Source organism: Nilaparvata lugens, chromosome 7 (genome assembly GCF_014356525.2).
Source record: "Nilaparvata lugens isolate BPH chromosome 7, ASM1435652v1, whole genome shotgun sequence".
NCBI lineage: Eukaryota > Metazoa > Arthropoda > Insecta > Hemiptera > Delphacidae > Nilaparvata > Nilaparvata lugens.
The window spans coordinates 27,965,861-27,978,323 of record NC_052510.1 but is presented as its reverse complement, the minus strand read 5'-3'; the positions used below and the strand labels follow the sequence as shown (position 1 = coordinate 27,978,323).

Below are 12,463 nucleotides of genomic sequence, written 5' to 3'. Positions count from 1 at the left end.
AACATGATTTTTGGGTGTTGGTCTGTGTGTGTGTATGTGTGTATGTGTGTGTGTGTGTGTATGTCTGTGAACACGATAACTCCATTCCTAATTAACCGATCGACTTGAAATTTTAAACTTAAGGTCCCTATACCATGAGGACCCGACAATAAGAAATTCAATAAAATTCAATTCAAGATGGCGGAAAAAATGGCGGATAATTACTAAAAAACCATGTTTTTCACGTTTTTCTCGAAAATGGCTCTAACGATTTTCTTCAAATTTATATCATGGATAGCTATTTATAAGCCCTATCAACTAGCATAAGTCTCATTACTGAGAAAATTTCAGGAGCTCTGTAATATTCTTGAGAAAAATGGCGGAAAATGACTAAAAAACCATGTTTTTCACGTTTTTCTCGAAAATGGCTCCAACGATTTTCTTCAAATTTATATCATGGATAGCTATTTATAAGCCCTATCAACTAGCATGAGTCTCATTTCTGGGAAAATTTCAGGAGCTCCGTAATATTCTTGAGAAAAATGGCGGAAAATGACTAAAAAACCATGTTTTTCACGGTTTTCTCGAAAACGGCTCCAACGATTTTCTTCAAATTTATACCATGGATAGCTATTTTTAAGCCCTATCAACTGGCATAAGTTTCATTTCTGGGAAAATTTCAGGAGCTCCGTAATATTCTTGAGAAAAATGGCGGATAATGACTAAAAATCCATGTTTTTCACCGTTTTCTCGAAAACTGCTCTAACGATTTAATTCAAATTCAAGCCATGGGTAGCTATTCATAAGTCCTATCAAATGACATGAGTTTTTTCCTTGGAAAATTGCAGGAGCTCCGTAATATTCTTGAGAAAAATGGCGGATAATTACTAAAAAACCATGTTTTTCACGATTTTTTCAAAATAACTTGACCGATTTTTTTCAAGTTCATACTCTGTATAGTTATTTATCAGCTCTATTAACTGGCATGAGTCTCCTTTCTGGGAAACTAATGGGGGGTCCACCCCATTCTTGAGAAATGGACTTTGTAACCTCCTTCTCGTGCATGAGGTAGGTAGGTAGAGCAGTTCATAAAAAGAACACATAGTCGAGATATTCATCTGTAGAACAGCTGTTTTGACGACTTTAAAAAAATGACGACTAAAAAAATCATTGAATTTCACAATTTACACAAAGGAAAAAGTACTCTGAAAACAATTATATATACACATATACAAAAGTCTGATCGTAGTTTCGAATATGAGCAAGGAAAGTTGTGTGAGTGTACCACACCAGATTTTTTTCTTATCAGTTAGACCAAAGACGTTGAAGAGGTATAAACCCACAATGCCTATGCCTTCCCAATGCTAGCTCTTCCTTGAAATTAAAGTCTGCTATTGAGGTATTTTAACGCAATATATTAAATAATATATTTATTTTTATAATATTATAGATTACAGAAATCTTCAATATCTTCAGTATGTAATAATCTTCCAGGTTGTCCCCTCAATGGCTGATTTCAATTCCAATACACTAGCGATGCATGCATATGAGTCTATGCATCTTTAAGGTATTTGAGATAGACCAAACAGTGGTTTGTTCAGAGCCACGTTCACTCACCGGTCTTATCATTCACTCACTGATCAGTGGCTTTGAACTCAACCAATGTTCGACATACATGTTCGGCAACCATGTTTGTTGAGGAGCTCAGGGACAAACATTTTAAAAAGTTTGGACAATCATTGTTTGTTAAATGAAAAAATACTGTTTTCCAAACATTTTCATTGATGACAGCTGTAAAACATAAAACCTGTTCTCACAAATATTTTGTTTGGTGATGAATCCACACTGGCCACGGGCAAACATTGTTTGTCAAACATAATAAAATTTGCACAAACTGTTTCAACAAACATGATTTAGATCGTTTGTTCAGTGTGGACATGACTTATGTTGAATATTTTTGAAAAATACTGTTGAGAATGATGGGTAGCCCACGTATTGATAATAACACTTATTGAAGGGTTTTTATTACTTTGAAAAATAATTCCAAAATCTTGAATTAAATAATGTGCACAATAGATTTTCCAGATAAATTAATTCATATATATTCAATTAATTCACTGAAACTGCATTTCACAAGGTCTTGAAATGATTTAGACAAGATTTTAATAACCAAAACAGGCATCTTGAAATGATAAGAATCACAATTCCCTTCAAAAACTCATAGACAATGTTACAGAAACAGATATCACATTTCTACTACCTACTCATGTAATATTAAGTTGAATATTTTTGACCGAGCAAAGTGAGATCTAAGTTTCAAGTCGGTTTTTGATAACCCATGCTCCACAAGGGTCTTTTTTAAAACTTGACTAACTTAAAACTTGACATGATGAAATCTGGAAGAATTGAAAATAGGCCTGTGTTAATATTATCCTTGGTAAATTAAGAATTTATATGTAACATTTCAAGTAAATCAGTCCAGTAGTTCTGATGTTATGATGCATCAAACATAATGGGTCATATGAATAAAGTTGAGCACTTGCTTATACTTCTAAAATATGGAGTATTTGTTTCATTTTCTATGAATAAGCGTGAGCAAAATCTTTTGCTCATGCTCATCAAAAAAATAGTTTGAGCATTTGCTCAAAAGTAAAAGCTTTTGCTCATAATTGTATGAATAAACTAGAGCATTTGCTCAACTTTTGAAGCAAATGCTTCAAAAAAGGTGAGTCTAGTCTAGAGCAGCTTATCACCTTTTGCTCATAATAAAATGGCTCAACTAATCCGTATGAGGAAGAGGAAACTATACCAGAACCAATAGTTGAGAACTATAAAACTCTTATTAAATTCAACCATGATATGTATATATATATATATATATATATATATATATATATATTATATATATATATATATATATATATATATATCACCATTATCCTACAAAAGAATAAATACAAAAGATAGTCATCACAAAATAGAAGATAGGCATTTAAGGAGATGAGAGTGTGGACGATTATAAGAAGGCTATTGATATAAGAATATGCTGAAGATTATTTTAGAGATGACATTCTTTCATGCTATTATTTCAAAACTCTAACCTCAACTCACCTAAAACTCTATTCATAAATAGAAAACAGAGCATATGACGCAAACACAAGTGGTGCACCCTATTTGCATATTTAGTGCTTCCGTGAGTTATAAAAACAAACTAAGGCTACAAAAGCGAATCAGCTGATTGAAAATCTCTAAAATATGTGAGCATATACTTCTCCAAAGTTCAGGAGCATAAGGTAAGAGTATAAGGTAAAGCTTATTCATATAAAAATGAGCAAATGCTTTTGCTTCTACCTTTTGCTCATGAGAAAAACCTTATGCTCCATGCTCTTGCTCATGAGCATTTGCTCTGGTTTTATTCATATGAGCCATTGTTCCTATCCTTTGCAAGTGTATTCGTGTATATAAGCTTGTTCTTCCCTTTATTATAGTACTAGATGTCAGGCTCACTTCGCTCGCCATATCCATCTAGCCAGGGGGCTCCACCCTCTGGACCCCCAACTGGATCATCCAAAAATGAGATCAGCAGGCTCGCTTCACTGGCCTGCATTTTTCATTTGAGCATGCTTCATTCCATCAAAAAGTCAAAGTAGGTACCAAGAAAACGCAGAAAAGCTGAGAAAAACGTTGGAAAAATGCTGATTTTGGGCGTATCTTTGATGAAATATTAAAGTCACCTCTTCACAAAATTTTTAGACCCCAGCTAAACCTCTGTACCAAATTTGAACATAATCTGTCTATTACTTGACGAAAGAACTGAGAAAACGCAAAAAAATAACTAATTTTGGCTGTATCTTTGGCTTTATTTCAAATTCCTTCCAACAAAACATTATTACACCCCAGCTGAGCTTCTTTAGTGAATTTGAACATTTTCTGTTCATTTGTTCTCGATAAAGCTGAGAAAGCGCAAAAAACACTGGAAAAACACAGATTTTGGGCATATCTTTGAATTTTTTTCTAAATCTGTTCTTAGTGCGCCTCTAAAGGGCCAACTGAACATACCTACCAAATTTGAACGCTTTTGGTCCAGTAGATTTTTAGTTCTGCGAGTGAGTGAGCAAGTCAGTCAGTGAGTCAGTCAATTAGTGCCATTTCACTTTTATAATATATAGAAGATGATAGATGGATATATCAGTATCATTGAATGAGAATAACTTTTGAAAGGTTTGAGATGTTGGTGTGTGGTTTTCACCATACCTTTTTTCTTGAAATACTGTATCTAAATCATGTATCATATCAATTTGAAAAAAATGGAATTGGATTCAAAATGGCAGACAAAATTTGGGTGCAACAGAAAATCTGTTTTTATTATTCAAATAGGATCCCCAACCATACATATCTTCTAATTTCCCTTTTAAAAGAAATTTTCAGCTGCTTCCATACAACATCTGGAAGTGGCAAATTGAAAACTTGATGTAATCAAATCTTGTAGAATCAAAAATAGGTCTATAACCATCCTCAATTTATTAAGAATGTAAATGCAAAGTTTCAAGTTAATCAGCCCAGTAGTTCTCCTATTTCCTATTCTGTACGTGTATAAGCCAGTTATTTCCTTTATTATATGATAGCACGTCCAGAAAGTAAGTTCCGTTCCAATTTATATCCGCTGCAGTGCTGCGATCGCAGTTCTGCACATGCACGGTCAAACAATCACAGCAGATGCTTATTGCGAGACACTTCGGAAATTGTGCCACTTAATACAGAATAAGCGCCGAGGATTGCTGTCAAAAGGTGTTGTTTCTCTTCACGACAACGCACAACCACACACTGCAAATGTGACAAAAAACCTCTTACAGGGATTTGGCTGGGACGTGTTTGACCATCCTCCTTACAGCCCTGACCTCGCTCCTACCGACTTTCATCTGTTCTTACATCTCAAGTCTTTCCTTGGCGGTCAACACTTCAACAATGACGACGAGCTGAAAGAAACAGTTTCCAACTGGTTGAAGAAACAGGCGGCAAATTTCTATGAGGAAGCTAAACTTGTGCCACGCTATGACAAATGTCTGCAAAATTTCGGTAGTTATGTGGAAAAGTAGTTCAAGAGCTGCAGGATTTTGTGCAATAAATAACTTTTCTGTATCTGTACATGATTTAATTTTATTACCAAACAGAACTTACTTTCTGGACCTACCACATAGTAGAGATTATTATGTTGTTTTGGTCTGTGATCTGTTTAAATGTCCTGGAACATCTAAAGGTGTATCCACACATGTCAAACAGAACCTCGAACTGCGCAGCAAACTGCAGCATTCCGCAGAACATTGCACCTTTTCACAAACATTAGCATAATTATGTTTTATAATGTTGAAAATCAGCTGTCAAACATTCATCATGCCGCTCACCTCTATTTTAACTGTTCATCATACCACACTCCAAACGCTTAACTTTTCAGCCAATCAGAGTCCTTGATTACAATTTGCCATGCAGTTTGCTCTACAATTTTGGCTATCCATCACAATCATTAATGGGCATATATCTCCAAATACATTACCACACACTATTATTGTTAGCCATTGTTTTTCATTGTTGTTCACTACTGAGTAGACGCATTTCTCACCTTTAGAAAATGAAACTTTATTTCCTTTAGGGTTTAAAAAGTATTCTGCATTATAGACATGGTTGGGATTATCCATTAAGTGAGATAAATTATTTTCTTTCAAATAATTTGAGATCTCAGCATGCCAAAGTTTAATGGTTTTCAGTTACATTGCACCTTGAACTTGTTAAATTTTGCGGTGTCCTAACAGAAATTTCTGGGTGACGTTTTAAAAAACTCTCATACCAATCTAAAACTCTCAAAAACGATCATAAACAGCAATTCTCATTCTGGGAATTTGATTTTCAAATTTTTCACCAATCTTTGAACACCGTCCAGCAAATCACTTGTGATGGGAAACCCTGCCTTACCTATTTTGACAATCCAATCAACAAGAATTTTCTCCTCATTAATAGTCAGAAAGCTTCCCCTACCACACTTGTTGTCTTTGTACTTTTCCTGCACTCGATACAGAAGGGTTATCTCCTTGGTAAACCATGAAGTTTGGATGGATGCATTGCTGCAACTCATCCCATTCTTCACATCAGTAACTGCCTACTCCATTTGCTCTCGGCTGTAATTCATCCTCTGCTTTTTTGCATTTGGAGGTTTCTTTTTGGGGTTCTTCTTGAGAATTTTCTCTGCATTCATTGTTACCTGGAACAGTTAAACAGGACTTCTATTGATCACATGGTTTGATGTGAAGTGATTGAAGTTCAATTGATGTGAAGGTTTTCAAGTTTCTATAAGTTTACTAGTTGAAAGGAATTTAATTCAAGGACAATTCCTTAATGAAGAAAAATAGACTCATTGAATTAGGAAAGACAGAAGCCATGAAACCAATCATTACAAAAAATGTTATGTTGATCAAACTTTGGAAGATCTTTGTGAAAATGAATCAGATCAAGAAAAATGTGAAAATGAAAAATATCATAAAATTAGAACTTTGAAAAATGTACTCTACATAATTTCACGAAGCAAAATTGTGACAAGAGAATGTTGCTGAATAATTATTAATATTATTAAAAGACGCTTGGCTATCAGTAAGCTGACTGACCGTGGAGATAAGGAGGGTACCAATGGTGCACCATCTTCTGCGCATCAAGAGGATTCTTACTGCCTCTGGCGGTGGCTGATCTCCATCCCCTCTACTTTGGGAGAGTATTTAAATGCTGAACGAGCCCCAGACCAATAGACATTGCATTCTGCTCCCAACCTTCCACCTCCTTGTACAGCAGCCCGTTGGCTGCCGTACGTCCCCATTCTTCCTCTCTGGATACAGTGGCCCATTGGATGCCGTCCCTTCCGTCTATCCTCACCAGGCACAGCGGACTGTTGGCTGCCATCCCTCCTGTCCTTTCCCTCCAGGTACAGCGGCCCATAGGCTGTCATCCCTTCCATCAATCCTCTCCGGGCACAGCAGCCCGTTGGCTGCCGTCCCTTCTGCCTGTTCCCTCTGGGTACAGCAGCCCATTGGCTGCTGTCCATCCTCTCCAGGCACAGCGGCCCGTTGGCTGCCATCCTTTCTGCCCATTCCCTCCAGGTACAGCGGCCCGTTGGCTGCTGTCCCTTCCTTCTGTTCCCTCCCGGTACAGTGGCCCATTGGCTGGCATCCCTTCCCTCCTGGCACAGCAGCCCATAGGCTGCCGTTCATCCTCTCTGGGCCCATTGGCTGCTGTCCCTTCCATCTATCCTCTCCAGGAACAGCGGCCTGTTGGATGCCATCCCTTCTGTCCATCCTTACCGGGTAGAGTGGCCTGTTGGCTGCCATCTGTCCTTCCTCTTCCTACTATACTGGAGTGGAACTGAGACTGTAAGGTCAATACAAAATTACCTCAAAGTGGTGTCATCAGAGAAGAGAGCGACCTTCACACCATCAGATGCACCAGGAGGTGCTGTCCACACCAGCTAAGGTACAGAGAAGAAAGAAGAGTAACTTCAACTTTCCCTGCCCACATTACAACTGAGCTAAGTCATCCAGGAGCAACACCTGGATATCAATCACCCACCTCTGAAGGTACTCAGTAGGGGTAAAGTGAGAGTACTGAAGAAAAGCTGGCTCAAGGCTCCCCCAAAGCTGCCCCCAAATCTACCCCAAAACTGATTCTTGGCTCTAACCTTGCCCAATCCAATGTAATCTGAACTAATTTAACCTAGCCATACCCCTAATCTCACAATAAACCTCAAATGAAGATCCTCATTCCCACTTCTTTGGAAAAAACTATATCCAGCTTTTTTTATTTCTTGAATAACTGAGAAACAATTAATTTTACAAAAAAAATTACAAGAATAACTTTTTCCAGTAAATCTAATCACGAATCCATTGACACCCCCTTTGTCAAGATTGAACAAAAAATAAGGATTTGATGGAACTAGTAGATAATGATTTCTTGAATAATCAAGAAACCATTAATTTTACAAGAATAACTTTTTCCAGTGAATCCATTTGTTAGGATTGAACTGAAAATAAGGATCTTATGGAAAAATTAGATCCAATTTCTTGAATAACTAAGAAACCATTAATTTTATCCAAAAGCTACAAGAATCATTTTTTTCAGCAAATCCATTTGTCAAGGGATCACTCTAACCAAACTCAACTTTTTCTGAAACTGAGCAACAAGCACTCAGAATCTCTAATGATATTTTTATGTTGAAACCTAGCACAGCACTCTTTGTTAAGGAACATCAACCTCAGCACTAACCCCCTGTGGGGGGGGGGGGGGGGGGAGGTGACCCTCTGTCTTTAACCAGCTAAGTTCAAACTACTTGAAAGCTTACCTTCCCTCAGGTTGAATTAAACATCTATATATATGAAAATGTTATGTTGGTTTGTGTACGCTTCAAAAAATCCAAAAGTACTGCACCAATTGAGTTGAAATTTTAACATGATATAAAATCCGCATCAAGGATTGTTTTTGGTCTATCAAATTTATAATCCGACTTCAGGACTCTTTCCTACGGTCCTTCAAAGTTTACATGTAATCCTTATGGAAGAAGATTTGTGAGCTGGCCTCACACATAAATAAAAATCAGCTGTTATAATCATTGCGTCATCCAACAGCCGTTGGTAGATCTGTTATTTCATTTTCTTTCTTTCTACTGATTCACAAAATTTCAATTCTAATAATAATTTTATCATGTTTAAAATTTTAACATGAGTATAATTTGTGGATTTAAGTGAAATTTTTAATATTCTTTGTGATTGTGAAGGAAGATTTTGGTTTGTATTTATATTTTGAGATTAATTAATCTGATAAATCCAAAAATATTGTAGTACATACATTTTTTGGACTCAAAATAGTGTGTGAATTAAGTTATTATTTACATAACCTCTAGACTGTGTATTCCAAATCAAGGTTAAAAGCAGTTTCAGGCAAATGCCTGTTGATTTTACCTGCATTGAATTTATTGTCTATGAATAAATGAAATGAAATGAAATAATGCTGCAGTGCGAACAACATCCAAACTTGGGTCGTAGAACTCTGAATGCCGTAAATTTAGAATATGCATGGGAAAATCAGCAGCAAGGAGATATACCATTCAATTCTCCAGCAAGGTGCATTCAACTATATCTAAAAATGTTAACTGCTGTACAACTAGCACATAGGAAGTCCATATTGAGATATAAAATATCCATATTGATACTGATCGATGGATAATTTTCATAAAAATATAGTGCATCAGATTAAGCAAAGACTAAGCACACCTGAGGAGGCGTGGCTTGGTGATACAAAGTTGACTTGTTGATCTTATGGAGATTGCCTTATCACACTGTTACATGCCATGTCCGAATCAGTGAGTGTGAGTTCTTCCATTCAAACAAATAAGCAAGAAGCACTTGGATGCAAAATGCCACATCGCGCCTCCTCAGGTGTGCATCCAGCTAAAGTTTGTCATGAGATTGATTAACTGTTTGGCAGTACGAAGTTTGCTGGGCCAGCTAGATAATGAGTGTTGATAAATTTGGTTGATATTTGTTTTATAAAGATACTAATAGTGATATTAATGTTGATATCAAAAATTTGATTCAGAATTTTTTCTTTTTTTACAATGCATACCATTAGCTGCAACTTTCTTACCATACATCAAACTCAATAATGAAAAAGAGTGGAAGTATATGACTGATCCAAACTTAATCCAACAATTCTCACTTTCTTCTGAAATCTCTTTCAAAGAATGGTATGAAAAAAATTAATAAATATAGGTGGAAAATCTTAGGTTTAGGTGAGTACACCCAGAAAGAAATTGTAGGTGTAGGTGAGTACACCCAGAAAGAAATGTTGGTTTGGTTACTCAGACCAAGAACATTATTCAACTTTAATAAAATAAATTCATTTGAAAAATCTAAGCTCATATAGATGGCATAAATTTGACACTCTATCATCACAGTCAGTATTTGAATATCTTGTGCTTTGAAAGAAGCTGATAAATCGAGTAATAATATAAAATGGTATGTTGCTTTAAAATTAAATTTGAAGAAAATGGTTGGAGATCATTCTATGGGACGACAAGAACAATTCTACAAATTAATGATAATGTATAGTAATCAATGGGATGATACTGAAGGTAAAAGCAGTGCCTATGTCAATCAATGGGATGATACTGAAGGTAAAATATTGCTACATTTGTAGAGTGTGGAAGTGGTTAGGAGATTAATACTTTTGATTTGAATATTGTCTAGTTTTTAACCAAATTTTTTGTTATTTTATAGAGGATTTTTTCAAATTTATAATACTCTTTTTACTGTTCCACTCAGTGGTGTATATTCAAACTCATTATCATAGAGGATTAAACAGTAGGCACTGCTTTTTGCTGAGAAATTATTTGTTGTTTCCAATGTCAACTTTATGTCTATTGCTCCAGATTTCAATAGTTCATTTTGCTTACTACAGTCTATAACAACCAATGGTGCATATTCATCAAATGTTTTATACTCAATTGATGTACTGCTGTTATAAGGATAGTATTCATTTTGGAATTCAGAGAACATGTGATACAATAAATGTTTATTACCAGCAATCTTTTCATAGGAGAATGATTGAGCATTTAAATAGAGATTAACATTGTTCAGATTACAGTAATCGAAATGTGACCTGTTAGCAGTTATAACATTTTTCCTATTCTTTTGAAATCCAAGAATAATGAATCTAGGTTTCAATATGTTCGAAGTTGTCTTAACTGTCCATTGAAGATTTGTAGTTTCAGGTAATTGTGGAAATTCATGCAATTCCCATGACCTGAATGGAATGCTAATTGGTATATCACTATGTGTTAAACTCAGCAGATCAAGACGAACAGTGTCAGAAGCATGTATATAGGGTACTTTCCATTGTAGTTTTGTAATATCAATTTTCACCGATTTTGCTGTCTCTGATTCAATACAATTCAAATCTGATGATCTTAATAGAACAATTTCCTGACAAACATTTAATAGAACTTTTCTATAGTCTTCCATCACACCTAACCACATATCCAAAGGAATGCAAAAGCAGAATTTATCTAAACTTTTCCATCCAGTCAACTTCCATCCTGCATTCTCCATAATTTTTTCATTGAGTTTTGATTGACGAGGATAGTCTTTCATGGTTGTTGTCAATCCTACATGACGTGTGCGATCAACCTCAACACCTCCCAATTCATATCTGATTTCATCAAATCGGTTTGCTATTGATAAGGGAAAAGTCTTTGGTTTCAACATCATCCTTATCTTTCACTTTGATTTCACCTTCAATTATAAGAAAACTTCTACTCAGAATTGTATAAATATCTTATTGTTTTAAACTAATTTGAATTTCATCATTGTAATTGAATGTCTGTTGAATATATGGTGTGTGAGTGATATACTCATATTTGGTAATACTCTCATCAAGATGTACACTCTGATCAACAAGTAATATATCTGACTTGACTTCTTTCTTATACATTTTTATTATATATTTTTCCTGTTCAATAAAACCTGAGGTGAGTTTTCAAGTAGTTTGAACTTAGCTAGACAGAGGGTCACCCCCCCCCCACAGGGGGTTCAGTGCTGAGGTTGGTTGGTGTTCCTTAACAAAGGGTGCTGTGCTAGGTTTCAACATAAAAATATCATTAGAGATTCTGAGTGCTTGTTGCTCAGTTTCAGAAAAAGTTGAGTTAGGTTAGACCGTTAGACTGATCCCTTGACAAATGGATTTGCTGAAAAAATGATTCTTGTAGCTTTTGGATAAAATTAACAGTTTCTTAGCTATTCAAGAAATTGGATCTAATTTTTTCCATAAGATCCTTATTTTCAGTTCAATCCTAAAAAATGGATTTACTGAAAAAAGTTATTCTTGTAAAATTAATGGTTTCTTAGTTATTCAAGAAATCATAGTCTACTTTTTCCATCAGATCCATATTTTTTGTTCAATCTTGACAAATGGGGTGTCAATGGATTCGTGATTAGATTTACTGGAAAAAGTTATTCTTGTAATTTTTTTTTGTAAAATTAATGGTTTCTCAGTTATTCAAGAAATAAAAAAAGTTGGATCTAGTTTTTTTCCAAAAAAGTGGGAATGAGGATCTTCATTTGAGGTTTATTGTGAGATTAGGGGTATGGCTAGGTTAAGTTAGTTCAGATTACATTGGATTGGGCAAGGTTAGAACCAAGAACCAGATTTGGGGTAGATTTGGGGGCAGCTTTGGGGCAGCCTTGAGCCAGCTCTCTCACTTTACCACTACTGTACTCAGAGTGTATGATGTGATGATAATAATAATAGCTTATTTTCTTTCATACATCTGATTAGTAAAATATGTGTCAACAATTAGGACTTCTCTTCAATGCAAAGCGTTTATTATTGACAATATGTGTCAATAGTTGGTAGCCTACATATTGGCCAAGTGATGTCCCAAATACTGGAACTATAT

The 12,463-nt window shown here is 35.5% G+C and overlaps 1 protein-coding gene across 1 annotated transcript; it reads left to right on the top strand.

Moving 5' to 3' along the window:
* The first annotated feature begins 4,670 nt into the window (after positions 1-4,670).
* Positions 4,671-5,075, top strand: LOC120352184 (histone-lysine N-methyltransferase SETMAR-like). Its single transcript, XM_039431893.1, has one exon. It carries the CDS (start codon positions 4,671-4,673, stop codon positions 5,073-5,075), a length of 405 nt encoding a protein of 134 aa, XP_039287827.1.
* Positions 5,076-12,463: the final 7,388 nt, after the last annotated feature.

Excerpts from the sequence above, each read along its gene's own strand:
- LOC120352184 (XM_039431893.1), top strand. The coding sequence starts at position 4,671 with ATGCACGGTCAAACAATCACAGCAGATGCTTATTGCGAGACACTTCGG.